Source organism: Malaya genurostris, chromosome 1 (assembly GCF_030247185.1).
Source record: "Malaya genurostris strain Urasoe2022 chromosome 1, Malgen_1.1, whole genome shotgun sequence".
In the NCBI taxonomy this organism is placed as follows: Eukaryota; Metazoa; Arthropoda; class Insecta; order Diptera; family Culicidae; genus Malaya; species Malaya genurostris.
Genome location: NC_080570.1, coordinates 148647018 through 148669989, shown reverse-complemented (window position 1 = coordinate 148669989; position 22972 = coordinate 148647018). Strand labels below are relative to the sequence as shown.

Genomic DNA, 22972 nt, shown 5'->3' with positions numbered 1-22972 from the left:
GTGTGCCTAAAATTTGAAACCGTCATCTAGACCGAGGAAACAAAAAAGGGGAAAAATTCTACTGAATTTGGTTCAACACTTTTTTTTTAGTTTGTAGGCTGTGCTGAGCAGATCAACCGCAAATGACAGATTTCTTTCGAAATTAAATTATTGTTTTTTTTTATTTTCAAATTTTGGAAAAGCGTTATTCATGGAAAAACGAAACAATTTGCATCATAAGTTTTGTCATTTTAACTCTAGCCTTACTTTCGAGAAGGGACTAAGAATTGAACCCTTGAAAACTTTCAATAATATATATTCCAGAAATGTTGGATTTGATCGACTATGTAAAAAATATTTATATCATAAAACTGGGTATATTTATATCATACCGAGAAACATACTTTCTGATTTTCTAAGAAAAATATACATTGTCTTCTTCATATATTTTATTTGGAATCGGGAATCAGAACTAATTGGCTCAAGTGGCACGTTCCCCTAGTTATTTGGAGTTACAATACAGAAAGGTTTCATTCACTCCAGGAAGAACGATGAACCCTTTTGACTATAGCTCCTTACCACATTGGGTGAGAAACGATAGAATATCCTTTAATTCTAGCTCCGCATACACAGACTCAACCATGTATGGAGAACCAAAAACTCGGATACGTAGTTACGTCAATGCGCGACAGTTACATATAAGATGAAATGAAGTACCGTAATCGCATTCACACAAATCACACGAATAATATTCAGCACGTATATATTTTATACGTTCATATATTTTATACGTTCTAATATAAAAAAATAACATATAATAGAATGAATACTAGCTTTTGTTTAAAAATTTCAAGGAAATTTACTGTTTAATTTATTTGTTTCCATGTAAACTAGAATTAAAGATCATCCAAAATCGTTACATTTTTTTTCAAGCCGCTGTTTCGAGAACGGTAGCATCTAGAAATATTTTTATCAATAACTTTTTGTTGGAAATTTGGCGTTCTTTCAGAAAATTTTGTTGTAAAATAGAAAAAAAATTCTTCATGATATTCAAGAATTTTCAGTATTTTGAGAATAAATATGTTACTATTTCAAATATTATTATTATTATTATTACTCCATTCTAAAAAAAATGGAGAGTATTTGACTGTGGACTTTAGTTACAACATATTAAATAAGAAAAAACCGGTTTTAATCCACATAGTGGTGTAATGATGCCTTTCCTTTTTTCATTTTCTCCTGTATATTACAGCAGAAATTCCCCGAAATACTACAATTTGAAAAGTTCAGAAAATAGTTTTGAAGATTTCTGTTTCATAATACTACTATATCGATACACTTTGAATTTATGTTAGTGAAAATCTATTCAATCATATGGGAGAAAGTAAAATGAGCTCCATTTTATCATATTTGATTATTATTGCCGGTACTTCCGGAACCGAAAGCTGGATATTGTCGTAGTGACATTCGGTTCATTTAACTATACACTAACATGAACTACAAACTTATTTACTTATTTCTCTATGACGATTTGAATTTTTGAAAACAATGTACCGGTAGTCGGACTTGGATAAAATTCAGAAAATCATTTATGGGACTATCATTGGTTTATTTTGTTACAGAGTCTCATGATCTGGAAACTAGATAAAATCACTAGCCAATATAAAAAGGTAGCTTATGAACAAAGTATTCCTGAAATTGACGTTTTCAAACTGAGCACCCTATCTCCGGAACAAGGGATTTGATCCCAATGAAAATTGGGATATTCTTATGTCATCTTAAGAACTTCCATCTCCGAGAAACGAGAGTGACATTATTTTCACTTTTTTTGTGTATTATTTTCACATTTTTTATGCATATCACCCTGTAATTCCGGAACCGGAAGTTGGATCCAAATGAAATTTCGGAACTTTGTATGAGATCATATGACCTTTTATATGAATCTAAGTTTGTGAAAATCGGTTCTGTCATCTCCGAAAAAAGTGAGTGACATTATATTCACATTCATTTTAATGCACTATTTCCATATTTTGGTGCGTATCACCCTGTAATTCCGGAACCGGAAGTCGGATCCATATGAAATTCAGAAACTTTTTCTGGGACCATGAAACCTTTCATTTGAATTTGATTTAGTGAAAATCGGTTCAGCCATCTTCGAGAAAAGTGAGTGACAATATTTGTCACACACACACACACACACACACACACACACACACACACACACACACACACACACACACACACAACAGACATTTGCTCAGCTCGTCGAGCTGAGTCGAATGCAGTGATTGTATAGCCTTTCTATATGAGAAAGGCAAAAAAAAACAAAAATACATTTTTTGAGATATTTGAATTTTAAGTGTTATTTTTAAAATAAAAAATAACAAAAAAAATATTAACGTTACTAATTTTTTTTACATAGTCCTTACCAAATCGTTCGGACCCACCGTTTCTGAAATATATATTATTAAACATTTTCAAAGGTTTTTTCCTTAGTAGCGTTATAATTATTCTAGATTTATCTGGCAAATGTCAGATTTGTCTCGTTTCGGCCAGGGATGCCAGGTTTACAGATTAATCTGTGTTTCACAGATTTTGAACTTTCTGCACAGATTTTAAAAATGACACAGATTTTCACAGATTTTCGAAAATCATCACAGATTTTCACAGATTTCTGAAAATGATCACAGATTTTGAAATAAATCACAGATTTTTGAAATCGAGCGCAGTTTAGCACCAGAAAGTACAGAGCGGTTGAGTAAACAGGTACAGAGCGTGTTGGTAGTGAGAGCTTTTTTTTTTGCTCACCAAAATGATTTCGATGACTTTTTTTGCTCACAAAATTTTCACAGACAGGTTTTTGGCTTGATCACATATTTTTGAAAAAATGACCTGGCATCCCTGGTTTCGACAGACTTCCTAACAAACCAGATCTTTTGACAGATTTTACAAATTTCACCAGATTTTGTCAGGTCTCACTACCTTCTGACCTCTAAACGATGGGTTGTAAGACCCCTGTCAAAATTTCCTTGTACAACATATAGTTGGACACAGATAAATCCAGATAAATTTTCGAGTCAGACAGATTTTTGAAAAAATAACATGGCAACTCTGTTGCGGTGTTCAATCTTACACCGACGAAAAAACACTTATGAATTTCATAATGTATACACTGCGGAAAAAAACGCTTCGAGTATCATTAGTTTAGAACTTATGAAACCAGCAAAAGTCAGTTCTATAACGTGTTCAAGATTTTCATAAACAGTTTTATGATTCTCTTAACTGTTCTCTAGCCATTGTATAATTTTTCGTTTCAAATATTCCTTCAATAATTGGATTCTAGGTGGATTACTGACAATTTTAATTATATCAAAAGAAAATTCAAGGGGAAAATTCCTATCTAAAATTCATCTGAAGGCATTCGGGCTTCAAAGTCAACCGCTGAAGTGCAAACAAAAAACGCTTTTTGTGGTAATTGGAACCCCGGTGCACTGGAATAGGGGGAATCGTTTATCGATATTTCCATTAAAAATGGACAGATTTTAACAACCTATGGCTTGTTGGATAGCTATTATCGTGTAGAATTTAAGTTCCAAAACATATTTTGTTTGCAAGGCCAATTGTTACAGATATTGTCAAAAAAATTGGATTTTCTTCAAGCAAATTTGGATAACTCGGAAAGTAATTATAAAACCTAGAAACAAAAACAATAGCGTAAATACTTTTTGGAAGACAAATGCTGTGAAATACGTTAGTAGTTCCGATTCAATTGGCGGTTGGATTGATTCTAATCCTGCTTTCAGGACTTTTCCAGTGAACAGTTAGGTCGATTTTTTATATATAACATCCAGATAGCCAAGCATAATACTTTAAATGGCAACAGAAAACTTTAAAATGTAAAACATCAGTAAAAAAATGTCGATAGGTAGTAATTCTGAATAATGTTAAGAAGTAATAAACATGAACACTTTTTGGAACAGAGTATAGCGAAGTTATAAAAACCCAACAATGCTGTAGAAAGGCACCAGTATCAGCACATCTACAAAAGCACATTCTACACTTCATATGGTTTTTGCGCACAACTTTTTAGACTCTGGTTTTATTCGTTCACTACCTGGTGCAATGTACTACTTCAGTAGCTCTCACACTAGTAACTTGGTTTCATTGTAAAAGTATCACACTCACTCACAATTTTTCCTATTGGTGTAGTTTGTAGATTGCTGTATTTTGTACGTATTTTGGTAACGTATTTTTTCTGTTTCGTTTCTTTTCTCTTCCATGTGTATCGCTTGTACGTACGTAAATTTGCACAATTTTTTTCTATGCTATCGAACGAAAATACGATCCCGAAAACGGTTCAGGTTTGTACGATGGAATGTGCCGGGGGATCCGCGATGACTCCTCCGCCAGTGATGATGGCGAACGTGGGGAACGAGACACCGTCACTTTTATCGTTGGTGGCGGCTACCCGGCAACCTCGAATCTACAGCTGACGTCGCTGAACCCGCTGAGTACCGGCATCGTAGCACCGACGACCGCCATGGCCTATCTGGCAAATCAAGGCCAACAGCAGCAGCAGCAGCAAACATCTTCACCGACGATGTCCCACCAGCAGTTCCATCACGGTAGCAGCAGTAGTAACGGTTTAAACTACTCCGGATCGGTTTCTTCCACGACACCTTCCTCGCCGATGTCATCACCGTTTTCCTACAGCAGTTTGCCGATGCACGGCCAACACCACGGTCAACATCAGAACATTAACGACAGGTAAGATTCCGGAAGATTCGCATGCGCGTCGTTTTGTTTTTTCTTTTTCTTCCAAAGACGGCTTCCTGTAATTGATTTATCCTCTAAAAATTTTGACACGCCACCCACCTCTAGTTCACAAAGCTTGCACGACGAAACGCTGATCACTTCTTCGACCGAGCGTTCCGTGCCGCCCCGATCGAAGAAGGTCCCGGCCAAGCTACCCCAGATTGTGCAGGGCGGGTTGGGAAAGACACCGATGCCACCGCCACGGAAAACTATGTCGTCACAGAGGTAAGGATGCGCGTTCTATAGAGCTTGTAGAACTTTTAGAACGATACTTAGATATTTTTTATGTATACTTTTTTGAATGTTTGAATCACTCATTTCCAGTGCCAGTCTAGTATTTAAAATTTGATTGTAGTTTGAATTGTGATCTGTGCGACTTTTTCGGGTTCCGGGTGTCCGATTGGGGTACTATTGCATGTACTAAAGTTTTGTCATAGATTTTCGTTACACAATATACGCACGCGCTCCTTTCAACTCCTCCTGGTTAGTAAAAAGACGAGTCATCTATCAAAAGTACAGTTCTCACATGACACTCGAACGAATTGAGGCGTATTCCGAATAGAACGTTTAGTGGAGATTGAATATAACATCTATTACCATATTATCCCTCCCTTTGGTTGGTGGGCTTGACGGTATTGCAAACATCATCACATACAATCAATTAGCGTCACAATTTGATAAAGATATGCGTTACAGTTTTTAGTTTCATAATTGAATTAAATGAATAATATATGGAACGACTTGAATAAGATGTTGATTGCATTACGCTCCAACATCCGGGGTTGGAGAGGCCGGTAGGGCTTAACTGAGCTCTTTTTTATGTTTTATTTTCATACTACCGGCCCTTATTACCAGTGTGAAGTGAAAATTAAGTAGAGTAAACGTATCCCAATTGGATTTCACACGATGACAATAAATGAACGGTAAATCGAATCCATCTTTGACGTTTATTGGTGGTTTGTGTACCATGGAATACTGTGGAATGAAATAGAATATTGTAGAATATAATAAAATAATAATGACCGAACCAATGAGCAAACCACTGATAGCTGTCAAACGATGTTCATCCAGTTTATATTGTAAGGATGTATCGTTTGGGACCTGATGGGTGAGATGATGTGTAAATGAAATGTAAGAGTGAGTGCATGCAAGAACGGTAATAAAGGCCACCGTTTCAGCTCAGGACTAACGATCGACCAATAGAAGAGATAGAAATTGGGTAACGGTACCCCCATTCATCTCAAATCCATTAGTCATTTCATGTACGAAAACCATTAGTTAGAGTGAGATCTGTTATCTCTGTTTGATAGATTAATTTCAAGAATAACATGAAATCTGGAGCTTTTTTTTTTTTGTTCGTTAAAACAGCAGTATTGAATCATTTCTGAACTACTTTTATGTTCCATTGCTTCTTACAGACGAGGCAAAGATTTTGCATTCGATTTTATCTCAATAAATTCATTGAAAGTCGAGTAATCGGTAAAATAACATGGTGACTCTACTAATGAGATGACTATTGGCACACCAATTTTAGTTAGAATCTATTAGTATAGAAATAGTAACTCAATGTTGTGATGCTTGCTTGTGGAATACATGTAGGTATGTATGCATGTGTGTATGCGTATGTGCCTGTGTGTATGTAAGTGTTTTTGTGTGTACAACATACATTATACCGTTCCCTCGGGTGTGTTGTATCAAATTGGTTGTGACACATTTCGATTGCGAGTCAGTGTACCAGATGTTCAAAAGTGCCTGAGCGGATGGTAATATACTGTCAAGAATCAACCGAAGATAACGAAATGTGAACATGCTGTAGCAATACTATTAAACCCAAGTGTTATTATCATTTAAGTAAAAACGCATGTCCTCAGTTCTTATCCGTCAAACCATGATGAGCTGCCCTACAAAGATCAATGAAACACTAATTTTTTTTTTTTTTTTTTTTTTTTTTTTGGAAACGGATGACTGGATGAGGAACAAGAAATACGAAAATGCTGAAAGAATTAGAAAGGAATATTGGAAGCAACATAACATGCCAGCAAAAGTACGGAGTGAAAAATGACAACAAAAGACACGAATCACAGCTGAATAGAACACTGGAATTAAGGTAAAACAGAATACAAACTATGAACAAAGGTAAGAAAACCAACATGAAGAAATAATAGAAACTGCTGGGTAACAATGTAATTTCCTCATATTGAAAGAGGCGTTTATATGGCGCGCATGCGCTAATTCGGCCTGATACAAATTAACGGGGAGGGCAATACATTTTGGACAGGGCTGTAAAAAGCTGATTGGAACCCTTTCCCCACCAAAATGTAATATAAGGAAACTATAAGGAACATCTATTACCATATTATCGAAATAGTTTTTGATTAGAGTCGCTACCTGTGACCGAGTGTTGTCGTGATGAAAAGTTACGGACTCGTATTATTTTGAATTTCGATAAAATGTACAAATTTCCGTTCTGTATTTTGATTGTGTAATATTTAAGCACGGAAAACTCAATCACGATCGAAAAACAGAAGGACAAATTTCACATTCGAACGAAATACAGAGTTGAGGACGAGTGTGATAGTTCTTTCAGTGATTTTCCTTTCCAAATATGCGTTTGAAAGCTACAGCCATACAGTTTCAGAATAAGTATGTGACATTTAGCTAAAGCGTAAACCACAACACTTTTTTCACGAGGGTGTTCATACGAAGAGTTATTTCAATATGAAGAAAACAGCCGCCGAAAGTCATCGTTTTTTCGTGGAAGTGTATAATGAGCATGATCTAACTGAGCGAATGTGTCGAAAGTGGTTTTCGCAGTCACAATTATGATTTAGAAAACAACGAACGTGTCGGAGCGCCACCAAAATTTGAAAATGAAGAATTGGAGGAACTGCTGGATCAAGACCCGTTACAAACGCAAGAAGAACTTGCAAAACCACTCGGAGTTACTTAACCAGCCGTTTGCCAGCGTTTAAAAGCAGTGAAAATGATTCGAAAGGTAGGCAATTGGGTGCCGTAAGAACTGAAACCAAGGGTATCGAATTGTTACTGGCGGTGAAGAGTGAATCCATTACGATAATCCAAAACGTCGGGCCATACAATGTCATGCTCTTTATATGGTAAAACCGGCGGGATGTGGTGTAATATGACCCACTGCAGCCGAGTGCAAGGATCACGGAGGCGGTCTACCGACGACAATTAATGCGTTTGAACCGAGCATTGAAAAACAACACGGTCACAATACACCGGTAGACACGACAATGTACAAGGTGGGCCGTTTAAAGTGGAACCATTTGTTTCTGAACAAAACATATGACAAAAAAAATATTTTTATTGTCGTGAATACGACTTACTTTACTATGGAGCGCCTTTCCAGAATTTACCCTCTGAGAGAGTGATAAGTTTTTGATCGAGAATATCTTTTGTTGTATCTAACATATCAACATAATTTTTGCAATATGACATCAGAAATATGATCAGCAATTTATGATAACAATTTTCTCGTACCCAGTATGTATAAAAGGGTAACACTTCATATATTTCGTTTATTCTAGCATGCGCAGTTGACTGAGTAGGAAGTAAAACAAGTGCATCTTTCCGATTGGTTTAGGTCCAGAGCTCAGTTCCAGTTCTATAACTATCAAGAATTCAGTTCAATATTGAATCGATTGTGGGACATTCGCCGAACCAGTTTCGCTTCAAACAAGAGCGATTGCGTCATCCTGGTGCTGGTCGTTTGTATTGTGGCAAAATACATCGAAAATTGAATAACGATGGGGAACATTGTACAAAATCAGCTCTTCTAATTGATGCTTCATTTATTCTTGCCTACATAGTTGACTCGTTCAGTAAAGATCAGAATCCAATTCTATGGTTTAGTTCTGAAATTCAGTTTAAGAATCCAATACCTGATATTTTTTTCAATTCCAGAAGCCAAGGCCAGAATCAAGTACCATAATTCTGGAGCTGAAACCGAAAAACTCGGGATTTTCAAATCGAATTCTGAATCTGAGATCAGGATTGATTCGAGATTTGAACCTTGGATGTGAATATTTAAACTGAATTCTAGAACTGAAATGTCAGATCAGAAAATCCAAAATCCGGGAACAGATTTCAAATTAAATTGTATTTCATTAATTGAGTTCTAAATTGTATTCCAGAGTCCAGGTTCGGAGCTCTAAACCAGAATACAAGTCTAGAGTTTTGCCACTAAATTGTCACTTGAGCGTTTAGTAGAATAATTTCACTGGAATAATATTTTAACACCATTCAATTCTACTATATATAGTTAAATTGCATGGTGGTAAAATATTATTCTACTCGAACTTGGTTCCAAAGTTCAGTTGTACAATTCTAGAAGTGTAACTGAATTTAGGAACTAGATTCGGAAGATCTTTGAACTACATTCTGGATCTTCTGAGCTGAATTGTCGATCCGAATTTGAAAACTGAATTTGAAATTCTGTAACTAAAAGTCAGCTGCGGATCAGAATCCAGGTTCAGAGTTCAAAACCGAAAAAGAATCCTGGTCTCGAATGATGAGTTTACCTATTCAGAACTCAGTTACCGAGTTCAGGTTTAGAATTCAATACCCGAACCTAGCATCGAAATTGAGTTTCAGATATCAATTCTAGCATTCGAATAAAAAATTCGGTTCCTGAATTTCAGTTAAAAATTTCAGAATCGTTACCGTCAGAGAAACTGACTTCGTATTCACGACATACAGTTATGTCTCTGACATTACCCACCCGCCTTTTTATTTTCATTTCGTTTAAAATTTATTCAGTTTCTGAAAATGATATCGCGTAAATGGCCACTCCATGTTTCTTGGATTATCAGCGTATACCTTGGATTTCAAATAGCTCCACAGAAAAAAAAATCTGGTGGTGTCAAATCGAGTGATCTCGGGGGGCCAGTCAAAATCACCGTTTTTCGATATGATTCGTCCGGGGAACAATGATTGTAACAAATCGATTGTTGGTCGAGCTGCATGGCATGTTGCACCATCCTGATGAAACCAGTAGCCATTCAAACGCATTTTTACGAACAGTTTTCGTTGCTCCATCATCGTCTTAGCAAAAAATAGGCACAAACACCACACCAAACTGTAAGTTTGTGGTCGTATAGAGACTGTTCCTCAATCAACAGAGTCTTTTACAGGGACATAAATGCATCCATTCAACGTGAAATGTGCATCGTCTGTGAAGTGATGATTTTTCACCAGAAGTTGGCCTCGTTTCGAAAGTAAAGCTAAACAATTTCAGCGCGTTCTTTTGTTGTGTACTTGACGCTTCCAACGCGGTACGTCAATAGTCGATCTGACAATTCTGTCAAAAGTTATTGGGTTGTCCGATGTTTACACTTTAAATGACCCACCCTATAATTTCGCAACTGACAATTCTCGTAGAACATATTTAAAATAGCTCAAATTGGAAGTCGTACCCCGCCCGCCGTATAGCCCAGACATTGCTCCTTCCAATTACTATGTGGTCCGGCCAATGCAGCTTGGCCTGGCAAACCAGCACTTCTCAAATTATGTTGAAATTAAAACAGTGGATCGATTCATGAATTGTGGCCAAATTGGTTGAATTTTTCAAAAATGGTATTCGTGAATTGCCAGAAAGATAGGAAATAGTAGTGGCTAGCGATGGACAATTCACAAACTTATTTATACCCCCAATAGCTGTGTGAAAATTTCGCTCTTGCGTCAATTTTGTTAGTTCGCCGGACTTGGCAAAATCATCATTTTTGAATCGTTTCAACAACTCACGATACTTAAAAAAATATCTCACGACACGTATCTCAGTGACAGAGTGCCGGACATAACCTCAAAAATTGCTGTTCGTTTGTTTTTAGGATTGCTATATTTATTCTAGCTTTCTCATGTAAAATGACATACTCGAAATTTCAAGGTGAAGGCTGTCCACATTAAATTTCGTAGACCAAAATAATAGCAGCTCAAAAATCTGATCAAGTTCGAAAATCAAATGACTGTCGCTTCTGGTTCCGGAGATGTAATGATATAAGTGACGTAGTCGACAAAGCACATTGTTTTTATGGTTCAATTTTATCGTAGATGGCTTAGGCGATTTTGAAAAAAGCCTAGAGGTATGTTTGAAAGCTACTATGGAATTGTGAATGAAGTTCGAAGATCAAATGGCTGTCACTTTTGGTTTCGAAGATAAAACGGTATAAGTGACGTAACCGACAAAACGTGTTTGGTTTATACCGCTCAATTTTCTCAAAAATGGCTGAGCCGGTTCTAACAACCTTAGGCTTGTTTGAAAGCTGTTATTTATCAAGTTTGAAAATCAAATGGCTGTCACCTTCCGGTTCCGGAGGTATAATGGCATAATTGACGTATTCGAAAAAATGCACTGTTATCTCAAATTTCTCGATGATAACTAAACTGAATTCTACATGCTTAGGCTTGTTTGAGAGACACTTTTGAGTCATTTATCAAGTTTAAAGATTAAATGGTTGTGACTTCCGGTTCCGGAGATGTAATGGTATAAGTGACCTAACCGACTAATCGCACATTTTTCATCGGGTAAATTTTCTCGAAGGTTACTCAACGTATTTAGATAATCTAATCACCAATCCTGCGCTCCGGCTACTTCTGTTTATAATATTCAAGTATAACTAGGAATTCATTTCCTCTATTAACTTGACACGGATTAAATAAGTCAGATGCAACAGTTTTCGGATAAAGTCATCATTAACAGCAGTTCGTGTTCGGAGCTTGCAGAAACATTCGACCGTTTTTCAAAGTTATACTATTTCTGTTTTTCAAAGTTATACTATTTCTGAATATGACTAGAATGTTACTCATATTCGAGTAAGTTGTCCTAAGCGTGTTAAGCTTCTCATCAGTCGAATCACATGTTCACTGAAAATCATTCACATATCAAATTCAAAACATACACTGAAACAAAACACACTTTGCTAGAACCTGTAGAGTTTCGTTGATCTTTTATAATGTGATGAAATGTACAATTTTTCCCATTATTTGTTTTCAAACCGATGTTCGATGGCGAATCTGGGAAATTCTAGGCGTCAATACCTCCAGGACAAGAACAGTAGTAACAGCAGTAGCAAAAGTGATATCACCGATCCCTTTATTAATTAGTAGAGGATGGTGGAGCTATCGAGCTGACCGTTGGATGTAAAAAAAAACAAAAAACAAAAAAAAAATTCAGAAGATAGTATTCCCACACTGAGTGTAGTGAAAACGAGTGTATTTATTTGTAGTTTTAAGGGTAGTTCGCGCGTGTACAAGAAGAGTCCGATACAGGGAAGCTCGAAGCTGTCCTGAGCCATTTGGTGATTTGAAACCGTGAGTGAACGCGGGTTGCTTTGGTGTCGAATTTTTGGGTTTTGTTTTTCCGTTGAAAAGTTGTTGTTGGGTTGCAAGCTAATACAGCAGGTTTTGCGTAGATGGCTTTGCTTTCTAACGTCGCGCTTGTTGTTTGTCTTGTCAATCGCTTCAATTTCCATTACGTTTTGTGAGTTTTCATGTTAAAATTTGTTTGAAAAGGTTCAACAGTTTTTTCAAACTTCTCCATTCATTGAAGTAATGCTCTTTTCGAGTTTTGTGTGCAGAATTTAGATCATTATTCATGACTAAGACAGACATATTTCGAATACAGGTAACCATCGACTATTCGTAGGTGGGACTTTAAAAGAAACCGGACATTCAGGCATAATTCTTGGATGATTTATTATTGTTGATTTTTTTTTCCTCTCGATTTGAGCCTAGTTTACGGTGGCTTTCGTTTGGTTTTCGAGCTTATTAATCGTAACTAATTTACTAAAACGATGAACTCATACTGATTTCTTTTCCATCCACCAACAGCCTCTTCTCGCTGGTCCGATCAACCGACTCCGACGTGGTGCCCCTGGGATCCCCATCGCTATCTCTTCCACCGACATCTTCGAGCACTGCATCGTCGCCGGTCGGCGGAACAGTTACTTCCGTTTCCACTGCATCCACGCTACCGCTCCAGCAGCTCACTGAGTACTACCTTGCCCAGCAACAGCAGCAGCAACAACAACAACCACCACAACAACAGCAGCAGCCTCACCAACACCAACACCACCATCACCAACACCAACACCATCAACCCACCCACAGTAAGCAGCAGCAGCACCACCACCAACAGCAGCAAGCACATGGGGACGGCTGTGTCACTTCCGGCGGTGCTGCAGCAGGAACTGCATCCGGAGCCGGAACGGAGTTGGACAACTGCTCGACCGATTCCTCCACTGTCGACGAAGACGTCAAGCGACGAGGACGACGAAAGTTACCGTTCCCCTTCGGAAAGAAATTTAGCAAATCCAAAAAGAATCAATGATCGGCTACCGTACGCCGCGGATCCGGATGAGGACGGTGGAGTGAGTGACGAACGACAACGACTGACGCGGGAACGCGATGCGGGATGCAGTCCTCGGACGGAACGAAGCAGCAGTGTGTGACAAAGGTGGCGCAACAGCATTGGAGTCATTCGAAGGATGGTCAGTCGGAAAGGGAAGAGCCTTGCAAGAGAGCGCGAAACTTGTGATACTAGTAGTCAACGGGTGCCAGGGGTCGAGGGATGATGGTGGAGGGGTAAGTTCCTGGTTCTTCCATCATTTTCCCCCGTCCGTGTCTTGCTTCGTTGACGAAGAATGTGTAATTTTTTTTTACTTTAATCTATCGTATCCACGAGTCAATTCTACTTTAGTTACTTGATTTTTCGCAAGTTTAAATGTTGTGGCCTATTGAAATTTGATTAGTCGTCGACACGACACGGATGTTGCAATGCTATGAGTGAGAGAAACTAGTTGATTGAAACCTCTTCCGGGCACCCCAGTTTTCGGGGGTTGCAAACTTAAAACACGTTACTTATCGAATCGAATCGGTGTGAAGATGCTGTAGGTACTTGAAATATTGTTATCGTAATTTTTAGGGACAGACACAGATAGCACAATTGCACAGAAAAAAAAACAAAACTGATCAAGCGTAGTGTCAAATGAAATCCTAAACGCCGATTGCCGTGTGAGAGCACGGTTTTTAAAAAGTCTGACGAAAATTTTGAATGCAATAGTTGATTGAGTTGAAGCAGTTTTCTTTTCGTTTTTTGCAATACAAATCGTAGATTGGGAATCGAAAGTGAGGTTATGTTATGTAGAACAAACAAGGTGAGACAAAATAAAAACATTGAATTAGAATATTTTGAAAAAAAAGGAAGAAACCTCTTCTGTGCCCTTTCTTTGCACGTGGAACAACTTAAAGTTTACCTTTATTTAGACGTAGGACAGATCTAAAAAGACTTGGGGAGGTTTTTGTTCGATCAAACTGATTGAATTGTTAGTAATTTGAAGAGCTCTGGTGGCGCTTCGCACGACACGTTGCGAAATCAACCACTTTGGTCTGCTCGACGGATATTTGAAGTTAATCGGATTGATCATCCTTGCAATTCAATAGGTTGTTAAGTTTGTATGTTATATTATTTCTAAGTGGACTGGTATGAGCTCTCTGCAAATTCGATAATCATGTAATTATAGCCGTATAAAATTCTCCGGCAGTTCAGCGAATATAAAGCGTTGAATATTTGTTTAGGTCATATTTAGCATACGATAACCTTCAGTTTGTTTTGTCTATCGGAACAAACGGAAGGAATAGGCATAGTCTGGAGCTTATGTCATCAATTCAAATTTTTAATATTCAAGTCATTTCTGGTGAAATCAAGAGTAGTTTAGTTTTGAGTTCAGTTGTATTCATTCTCAAACACCTGACAGGATTCGAAAATAACAGTTTTATGTGACAATCTGCTAATGAAATGGCAGTTCGATGCAAAAACTACTGGTCTTACAAGCCAGATGTCGTATGTTCGAGCCCCGACATGGAAGGATTCTTAGTGTTAATCGTCAACTGCACCAGCCATGCAATGGTTCTGTACGCTGAGAATCGGCTGTTGAAACAGAAGGTTGAATTCCTCTAACGGAATGCAATACCATGGCTTTGCTTCTTGGTAATTTGAAAACCCAATTTAGATGAATCAGCCAGGGCGAGATACAATACCTGAAATATTGCATTTTTGTGATTGAAGGGTGGTAGTTGAATGGCGTCAAGTGTGGACTATAAAACAGGTGGAGCAGATTTTTTCGTTCACTACGATCAAAATAGTGTTTCCCAAAAATCGCGACATATGACCAAGCGTTGTCGTAGTGAAAATTCAATACCCGTCTCTACTGATTTAGATGAGTTCGATACAATGATGCCCTACAGTTGTAGTGTCATTTCCGTAGATTAACATTTGCCTCGAAAGCATAAGTGTTGTCTAGTACGCGAAACGTGCAAGAGAAGATCTTTTTGCCTTTTTTATATAAAAAGGATATGCAATCACTATGAAAATCGACTCCGAAAAGTTGATCCAGATCCGACTGCCGGTTCGGGTATTATAGCGCGATAGGTGAAAAATTTTCATTTTAATGAGTATTTTTTCACAAGGAATTTTTTATAAAACTTACTGATACTGATACTTCGATTTCTCAGCAACGGTTAAACCGATTTTCACAAACCATGTTTCAAATTAAAGCTCTCATTGCCTTGAAAGATACTGGCAATTTTATGCAGGTCCGACTACCGGTTCCGGAATTAGGTGTGTTAAAACTTTCAAACAAAATTATGAAAAATAGGTACGTGCTGGTACAGAAAAAGAAAACACCACCGCCTAGCACACGTCCTGTTTTGTTCAATTTTGAATATCGTGCAGGGTTGCCACAGTTAAATCTATATTAACTGGACAGAACTGTTTACAAATTGAAAAGGTTATGGTAGTTTATACCCAAATAAAATTTTTGATTTCATTCAAGTTTGAAAAAAAAATTCTTAACAGAATCTTCTAGTAATGTTTGTGAAAATGTAAGTAATATGACAAAGGCATCATTACACCACTAGGTGGATAAGAGAAGATTTTTTGTTTTGTTTTGTTTCCGCAGAAAATTCCAATTCCTCTGAATCCGTATCTGACACCACTGATTCGATATGATGATTCTTGGAACGAGCAGTTGGTCGAAGGTGATACTTTTCTAATCCCATTGTGTATGTCTTTTTTTGCATTTGAAATTCCAATCTACTTTTCATCAACAGTTACAATACGACACAAAAACACTTCTGTTCATATTGATTAACTCTGGAAATTTACTTGTTGGCCACGTTTAGATTTTTTCACAGAATCTCGGTACAACTTTGCCGAGCATTTAGCAGTCTCGGTAATGACATTGAGGTCTTTTTTATGCGGGTTTTTATTCGGATTTCCGAAGTTATGCGATTTAGTTTTATGCGAATTTCCGATGTTATGCGTTTTTTTATGCGTATTTCCGGAATTTACCGATTTTTTAATGCGGCTTTCCTAAGTTATGCGGTTTTTATTCGGATTTTCGAAGTTTTGCGATTTGTTTAAATGCGTATTTCCGAAGTTATGTGATTATTTTTATGCGGATTTCCGAAGTTTTGCCTTTTTTTATGTGGCTTTCTCGAGATATGCGATTTTTTATGCAGATTTCCGAAATTATGAGGTTTATGTTTATGAGTTTTTATGCAGATATCTTAAGTTATGTGTTTTGTTTTATGCGGTTTTCCGAAGTGATACGGGGTTTTTAATGCGGATTTCCGAAGTTATGTGGTTTGTTTTATGCGGATTTCTGAAGTTACGCAATATTTTTATACGGATCTCAGAAGTAATGTGATTTTTTATACGGATTTCCAAAGTAATGCGTATTTTTAATTATATACATCAAAGGTACAAGAAATTATATACATAAAAGGTACAAGACTAGAAAAAAATAACACAATAATGACATAAATAAATACGATTTATTAATTTTTAGTTGGTTTGACGTAAAGCCGCCATAACTAAGTTCAGTTTTGCAATGACTGAGCGGAAACATATATTGGAGAAGCCAAATGAATGAAAAACTAACAGAAAAGATGATTTATAGGAAAAAGATACGCTCAGAGACAGGACTCGAACCTGCGTTCTTATGCATTCCGTGCATACGCGCTACCATTTCGCCACTCTGGATCTTGTTTTAGTCACTCTAAAACGCCAGTCAGACAAAGTAGCACGTACATCGAACATGATCTACATCCTGGCCGTCACCCGACCGATACCTTATATCCAAACATCTTCTCTGTCCATCAAACACTAGTCTTCTCGCTTTATACCTATTTCTCCGATCAAGCATTGAGTAGGAGAGTGTATTTATAATCGCTTGTCACCTTCTTTAATGGTGCCAGTCGCTGGCTGGACATCGTCGGCGACAGACCCCTATGAAGGTAGTATTGATTGGTAGTGTCTGACTGGCGTTTTAGAGTGACTCACTTAATTTGCTCAAAGATTCCTCAACCAATTTTTGCAAGCTGTAATTCAAATAAAAGGTGTTATGATAATGCACAATTTCTTAACTTGATCCGGATCTGAATTCCGGAATTAACGGACGATGAGAGTTTAAAATTTCAAACGTTCGTTAAAGACTTTAAGGCAAAAACTTAAGAAGCCTTCTAAATTGGGCTCGAAACTCAAATTCGAATTTATTGCTCGTACTAGTTGATGGTCAAACGAACCGATCACGACTACACCGGTCTCCGGATTCCGATTCCGAAAGAGCCGGAAATAGTGGTCGAAAATCCGAAATGGAATTTACTCTCTTTTTTCATATATGGCGGGACTTAGTTTGCGGTCTTATGCATATTTCCTGAGTTTTGTCTGGATATGAGTTCCGGTCCCGGAACTACAAGAAAAGTGACAATGCTAAAAAAACGTAAGAAAATTTTTAAATTGCACTTAAAACTTCCAATTTGAAGGTTATGTCAGTTTCTGACCATACGACAAAAAACTATTTTCAAGAATGTTATATATGAGAATAAACTGAGGTCTTTTTTACGCGGGAGATACGTACCGCGTAAAAAACGCATACCTTTGCAAATCCGCGTAAAAAACCCGCCAAACTACAGAGTTTTTTTACCTAGGTTCGATTCCCAACCTCGCACATAAAGTCAGAAGACTTATCTGGTCGAAATGGTGAATGGCTTCATGGTTAAAACCTCTATAATCGATTTTTTTATGGCGAATGTCGCACAAATATATGAAACGTCGAGATCTGGTGTAATCTCCAAAAAAAAATTTGGAAAAAGATCGACTTTAGAACTTTTGGGACCGCGTAACTTTGAAAATCTGCGTAGAAAAAAATCGCCAAACTAACGGAATTTTTTTTGATGCCAAATGTCTTAGAAATGCATGAAACGTCCAGATCTGGCGCAATCTGAAAACAAAAATATAGGTAAAAAAACCGCGTATCTTTGAAAATCCGCGTAGCTTCGAAAATTCGCGTAAAGAAACAGCATAATAATAAAAAATTGTATAAAAAAAGATTTCAGTGTATGAGTGGTGTATTGAAAAAATGGTTATTCCTATTAATGCCATACTAGAGATGGTTGGGTGAGCAATTTATTTAAACCCGAACCGACACGTATCCGAACGAAAAAAAAAACTCTTCACTCGACCCGTATATGATTTTTTTTCGGTCGGGTATCGAGCTCGAATACCGGAAACCCGACTCGTACCTGTACTCGACCCGAACGCGACAAACAATTTTTTGAACCCGAATCCGATCCGTACCCGTCGGGTACAGATACTCGAAAGCCGACCATTTATATTCCACAGCAATTGTAAAAAAAGGATGTAAACTCGTCAAACTTAAATATTGATCATACACATTGGAAAGTGCTTGACGTTCTTTGCGATTCAATGTATTTCAAATACAATGTTTTGTTTTCAAGCACAGGGAAAAAAAGTTAAAAAAAACTGAGTAATTATCGACAAGAGTGTGTTAGTCCTCGTACCAGTCCACTTCAAATCAAAGTAGACATAGATCATTCCAGCTATTAACGATACCGATTTGAATTGAACAAATTATTGCTTAATTTTACGTAACTTATTTTGAATCTATTTTTCACCGGCTTAAAAACCTCATCCAAAAATCTCAAAGAAAGTAGTATGCGTGCGTGATAAGACAAACTGAATGAGGAGTATGAACTGTTCATGGAGTGACAGAAACACACACATACACACCGAAACTAAGTCAGAGAAAGTGTACAAAGGAAATACGGAATCTAGATAGTAGGGAAATAAATTTACAGCAACTAGTAAAAAGCGTTTGCCTCGTCGGGCAAACAGAAAAAAACGATAAACGATGGTATTATATATTGGAAAATTGCAAATCCGTAACGAGAAGAAAAAAAACTATATATAGGTCTAGATAACATATACTTTTAGTAGTCATAAAACAATTTAGCAAAAAAATAACAAACAAACAAACGTTATTCCAACATGAACATTATTGACAACAAACCAGAAAACCGAAAACCAACAGTTCTGAAATGGAGTGGTTCTGTTTTCCTGTTGTGTTTTGTTGTTTTCAATTACACTAACGATAACTGATAAAACAACGGGAAGAATGCGAGAAATATTGTTTTCCTATATGCTTAAGATTACGTAAAGAGTGCGCAGCCGAGCTTTGCTTATTTATTTGATTGCGAATCTGTCTGTAGTTGCCTACTTTTCTCGAGTGTGCACCGATAGTAAAATGTTTTTTTTTTCGTTGTATTTACCATTTAGTTAGAGTAGGATTTTTGGTTTCTCACTGGCACTCTACTAGACTGTGCTCATCACAACCACCTATCAACCAATAGTTACTATATTTTATTTATCATCAGTCGGTCTTCTGTTATTGATTAGGTAGTTGACAGACCGAGAGCTATTTATTTTCCATGCCTTCTACCCGGAATTGACTAATCGAGAAAAAAAACCTTGAATGGGTAAACCTCAAATTTAATTTCTAATCGACTCTCTTATTATCTTTTGATGTCTAGAACTAAAAACAAACTGTTGTTATTATCCTTCAAACGCAATCATATTGCTCATCGCGAGGATCTAAAAAAAGATTAGAACATAGGACGAGACAATTGTTACACACTAAAATAAACAAGCGAGAAAACAACAAATTAAAAATCATAAAACATGGCATACAAAATTAATAAAATTCGATAAAATTAATCCACCATCTAGAGAACACCATTCCCATTTGTAAGTTGTGAAAGCTTCAGTGCCATCTGTTTGGCCTCCCTGCGGTTTATCTTCCCGTTGGTCGTACGCGGTAGGCTATCGACAACGAACAATCCTCCCCGTAGGCGCTTATAGTCCGGCAACTGCTGATTCACCAGTGTCAAAAGCTGTTGCTCATCTAGGGTTTTGGACTGTCCGTCGTCAGGACCAGTTCGAAGCACAACCAGTGCCGTAGCCAGATCGACATGGGGTGGTTTGGGATGTGGTATTCCTACTACCGCCGCCTGACTGACCGCGGGAAGTTCTACCAACATGGCTTCCAGCTGAGCCGGTGCAATTTGATAGCCCTGATAACGGAGCATCTCCTTCATCCGGTCGGTGATGTACAGGAAACCTGCTTTATCGAAGTACCCGACGTCACCGGTTTTGATGAATCCATCCGGCGTAAGCACTGTACGGGTTTCCTTCTCGTTTCCGTAGTAACCAGCGAAAAGATGATCGTAACGTACCTGGATTTCGCCTTCCTGTTCCGGTCCCAGTGGGTTTCCCTCATGCTTGACGATCTGTAGGAAAGTGGTTACTGAAACACCTTACAAGCGAAAGTAATCACACCTACCCGAACGGTGAAATTGGGCATCAACACTCCGACCGAGTTTGGTTTTCCGAACAGATTAATCGATACGATGCCACCGGTTTCACTCATCGCATAACCTACGCACACCGTCCCTTTGGGTTTCAATAAAGCGTCGGCCCTTTGCCGTATCGCTTCGGGTAAAGAACTACCACCGCATCCGATAATCCTCAACGATGGGAGCGTAAGGTTTTGCGATTCGCAGTACTCAACCAGTTCTACCAGCATCGGAGGGGTCGTGAACATGTTGGTAACTTGATATTTACTGATCAATTCGTAGGCGTACGCAGGACTGAACGGTTTCGACGTTGTAATCTGTTTGTTACCGTTGAAAAGGGCCATCATTAGCATTTGAAACGAGGAAACCCAGTACAGGGAACTGAAGCACAGCACCGTATCGATACCGAGGTTCGTAACCCACGGGTAGGGCGCAATCAATAGGGCGTGAGTTAAACAAACTGCCTTCGGAATACCCGTAGTTCCTGAGGAACACACGATTACGGCTACGGTTTTATCGGAGTCACCCAAATAAGGTGGCCGATAGTGCTGCTCTTCTTCGGCTGTATCGAACAAAAGTTTTTCACTGGCCAGGTCATCTAGAATCACAACCCGTGCGTCCGAAGCTAGCTGTTTAAGAGATTCAATCACAGTTTTGACATTACTTTCGTTGCAGAACACCAGTTTCGGTTTTGTGATGCCCATCAGATGAACCAGATCGGACTGTTCGAAGGATGCATCCAGTGTGTGAACGGGAGCTCCCAGTAGAAAGCATCCAAACAACACCGGGATCACGCGAGAACTGTTTTCCACCACCATACAGACCACGTCATTTTGCAACAAATTACACCGTTTGTTCAAATTCAACGCTACTCGGATCATACGAGTTCTCAGCTCGCCACAAGTGACACTCTCACCGGTATCGGCACTTATCAGGAACACCTTTTCCGGTGTCCGTTCGAGGACGTTAATAATCGCCTGCCCAACACTGACCGCAGGATTAATTATCGACGGTTGTCGGGGTCCGTTCCAAGTACGTAACGCTGGATCGAAGTGTGACATTGTTTTGCGAGCCTAAACTAAACCGATACTAAATTAGTTCCACTGCAACGGATGCAGTTTTATAGAGCACATTCGCACTGCGTTGTAGGGGCATTCTTATCAGGTACGGATCTGATATGGCGCTGGGAAGTGGATAAAACTATCACCAACTGTTGATACAAGATTCCATGTGTCAATGGTAACAAGTGGGATGGCTCACGTTAAGGATTAGCAGTTGGCAAACTTTGTTAGATATAGTCGATTTCCAGTTTTTTTTTTTTTTTGCATGTTTGAAGCAAACCAAACTCAATTATTTCTTAGCAGGGATTGTACCAGCCAGGAGATCGTATTTTGTCATTGTTAACCAAACTCAACTTTTCACGTACATTATCTTTGATAGATAAATGAATTGTATCGGGTTGATCATATGTCATGCATCTTCTACAATTGTCAAGTAATAAGGAGTGTATTGAAAATAAGCTATCCACAAATTTTTCTTTCAAATTTTGATAAAAAACGATATTTTATTCAAACTAAAAATTGATCCTTTATTGTACGAGGTTAAACTTGAGCATAATGAAAACCGGATTAAATTTAAGTTATTTCTTCACGAATTTTCGAACTTTTGATCGAACGCTCTTCATCAAGTTCCGGACAAGTGTTGCATCGCATTTTTTGGACGCTTGAGCCCAAAATTTTTTGAACTCCTGCATGTTCCCAGCTGCCTTGCCAGTCTTCTTGAAGACCCTCTTCACGATTGCCCAGTAACGTTCGATGGGTCGAAGCTGAGGGCAATTTGGTGGATTGATATTTTTCTCAACGAAATTTATACCTTTTTCCGCAAGCCAATTGAGAGTGTTTTTGGCATAGTGAGCCGACGCTAAACCCGACCAAAACAATGGAGGTGTACTATGCTTTTTATATAAAGGCAGCAATCTCTTCTGGAGATACTCAGATCGATAGATTTCTGCATTTATAGTTCCGGTAGTGTAAAAAATGGTTGACTTCAAACCACAGGAACATATTGCTTGCCATACCAGTGCCTTTCGACCGAATTTCTCCACTTGAATCGGCCTGTCCGCATCGCTCACATCCTCCCCAACGACGACAGTAAAGTATTGTGGACCTGGAAGGGTTTTTGAATCCTCCTTTACATAAGTCTCATCGTCTATCAAAACGCATGCATCCGGACACTGCAAAAGACGCGAATACAATTTCCGGGCTCTTGTTGCTGCTAGCTTTTTCTGTTCTACACTTTGTTTCGAGATTTTCTGCTTCTTGTAGGTCTTCAGGTGATTTCGCCTCTTGAAACGCTTGTCATTCCGACACTCGTTCCTACTTTTTTGTCATACCACGTATTGACATTGATTTTTTCTTCATGATTAGAGATACCACTTTCTGGT

The 22972-nt window shown here is 38.2% G+C and overlaps 2 protein-coding genes across 9 annotated transcripts in view; one reads left to right on the top strand and one right to left on the bottom strand.

The window, feature by feature from the left end:
• The window catches only part of LOC131426173 (stromal interaction molecule homolog), a 49415-nt gene extending 29524 nt beyond the window's left edge, over nt 1-19891 (top strand). For 6 of the 8 annotated variants that reach the window (XM_058588676.1, XM_058588677.1, XM_058588675.1 and 3 more), the window contains 3 exons: nt 4341-4746; nt 4861-5019; nt 12646-19891. In XM_058588676.1, coding sequence (XP_058444659.1) covers nt 4341-4746; nt 4861-5019; nt 12646-13144 — 1064 coding nt within the window. In that variant the 3' untranslated portion in view covers nt 13145-19891. Of the gene's footprint in view, nt 1-4340; nt 4747-4860; nt 5020-11843; nt 12127-12645 lie in introns of all 8 variants that reach the window. The other 2 variants (XR_009229060.1, XM_058588679.1) reach the window with 2 other exon arrangements.
• Nucleotides 19347-21607, bottom strand: LOC131426174 (probable 4-coumarate--CoA ligase 3). The gene is made up of 2 exons (XM_058588680.1): nt 20517-21607; nt 19347-20463 (listed from the first exon to the last, which is right to left on the bottom strand). Exons 1-2 carry the CDS (start codon nt 21588-21590, stop codon nt 19900-19902), a joined length of 1638 nt encoding a protein of 545 aa, XP_058444663.1. The 5' UTR covers nt 21591-21607; the 3' UTR covers nt 19347-19899.
• Between the last annotated feature and the right edge of the window lie 1365 nt (nt 21608-22972).

What these genes read in the sequence shown, in the direction of transcription:
- LOC131426174 (XM_058588680.1), bottom strand. Translation starts at nt 21,590, where the DNA reads ATGTCACACTTCGATCCAGCGTTACGTACTTGGAACGGACCCCGACAA. An exon ending in TGCCCAATTTCACCGTTCGG is followed by an intron (nt 20,464 to 20,516) that starts GTAGGTGTGATT and finishes ACTTTCCTACAG; the next exon opens with ATCGTCAAGCATGAGGGAAA.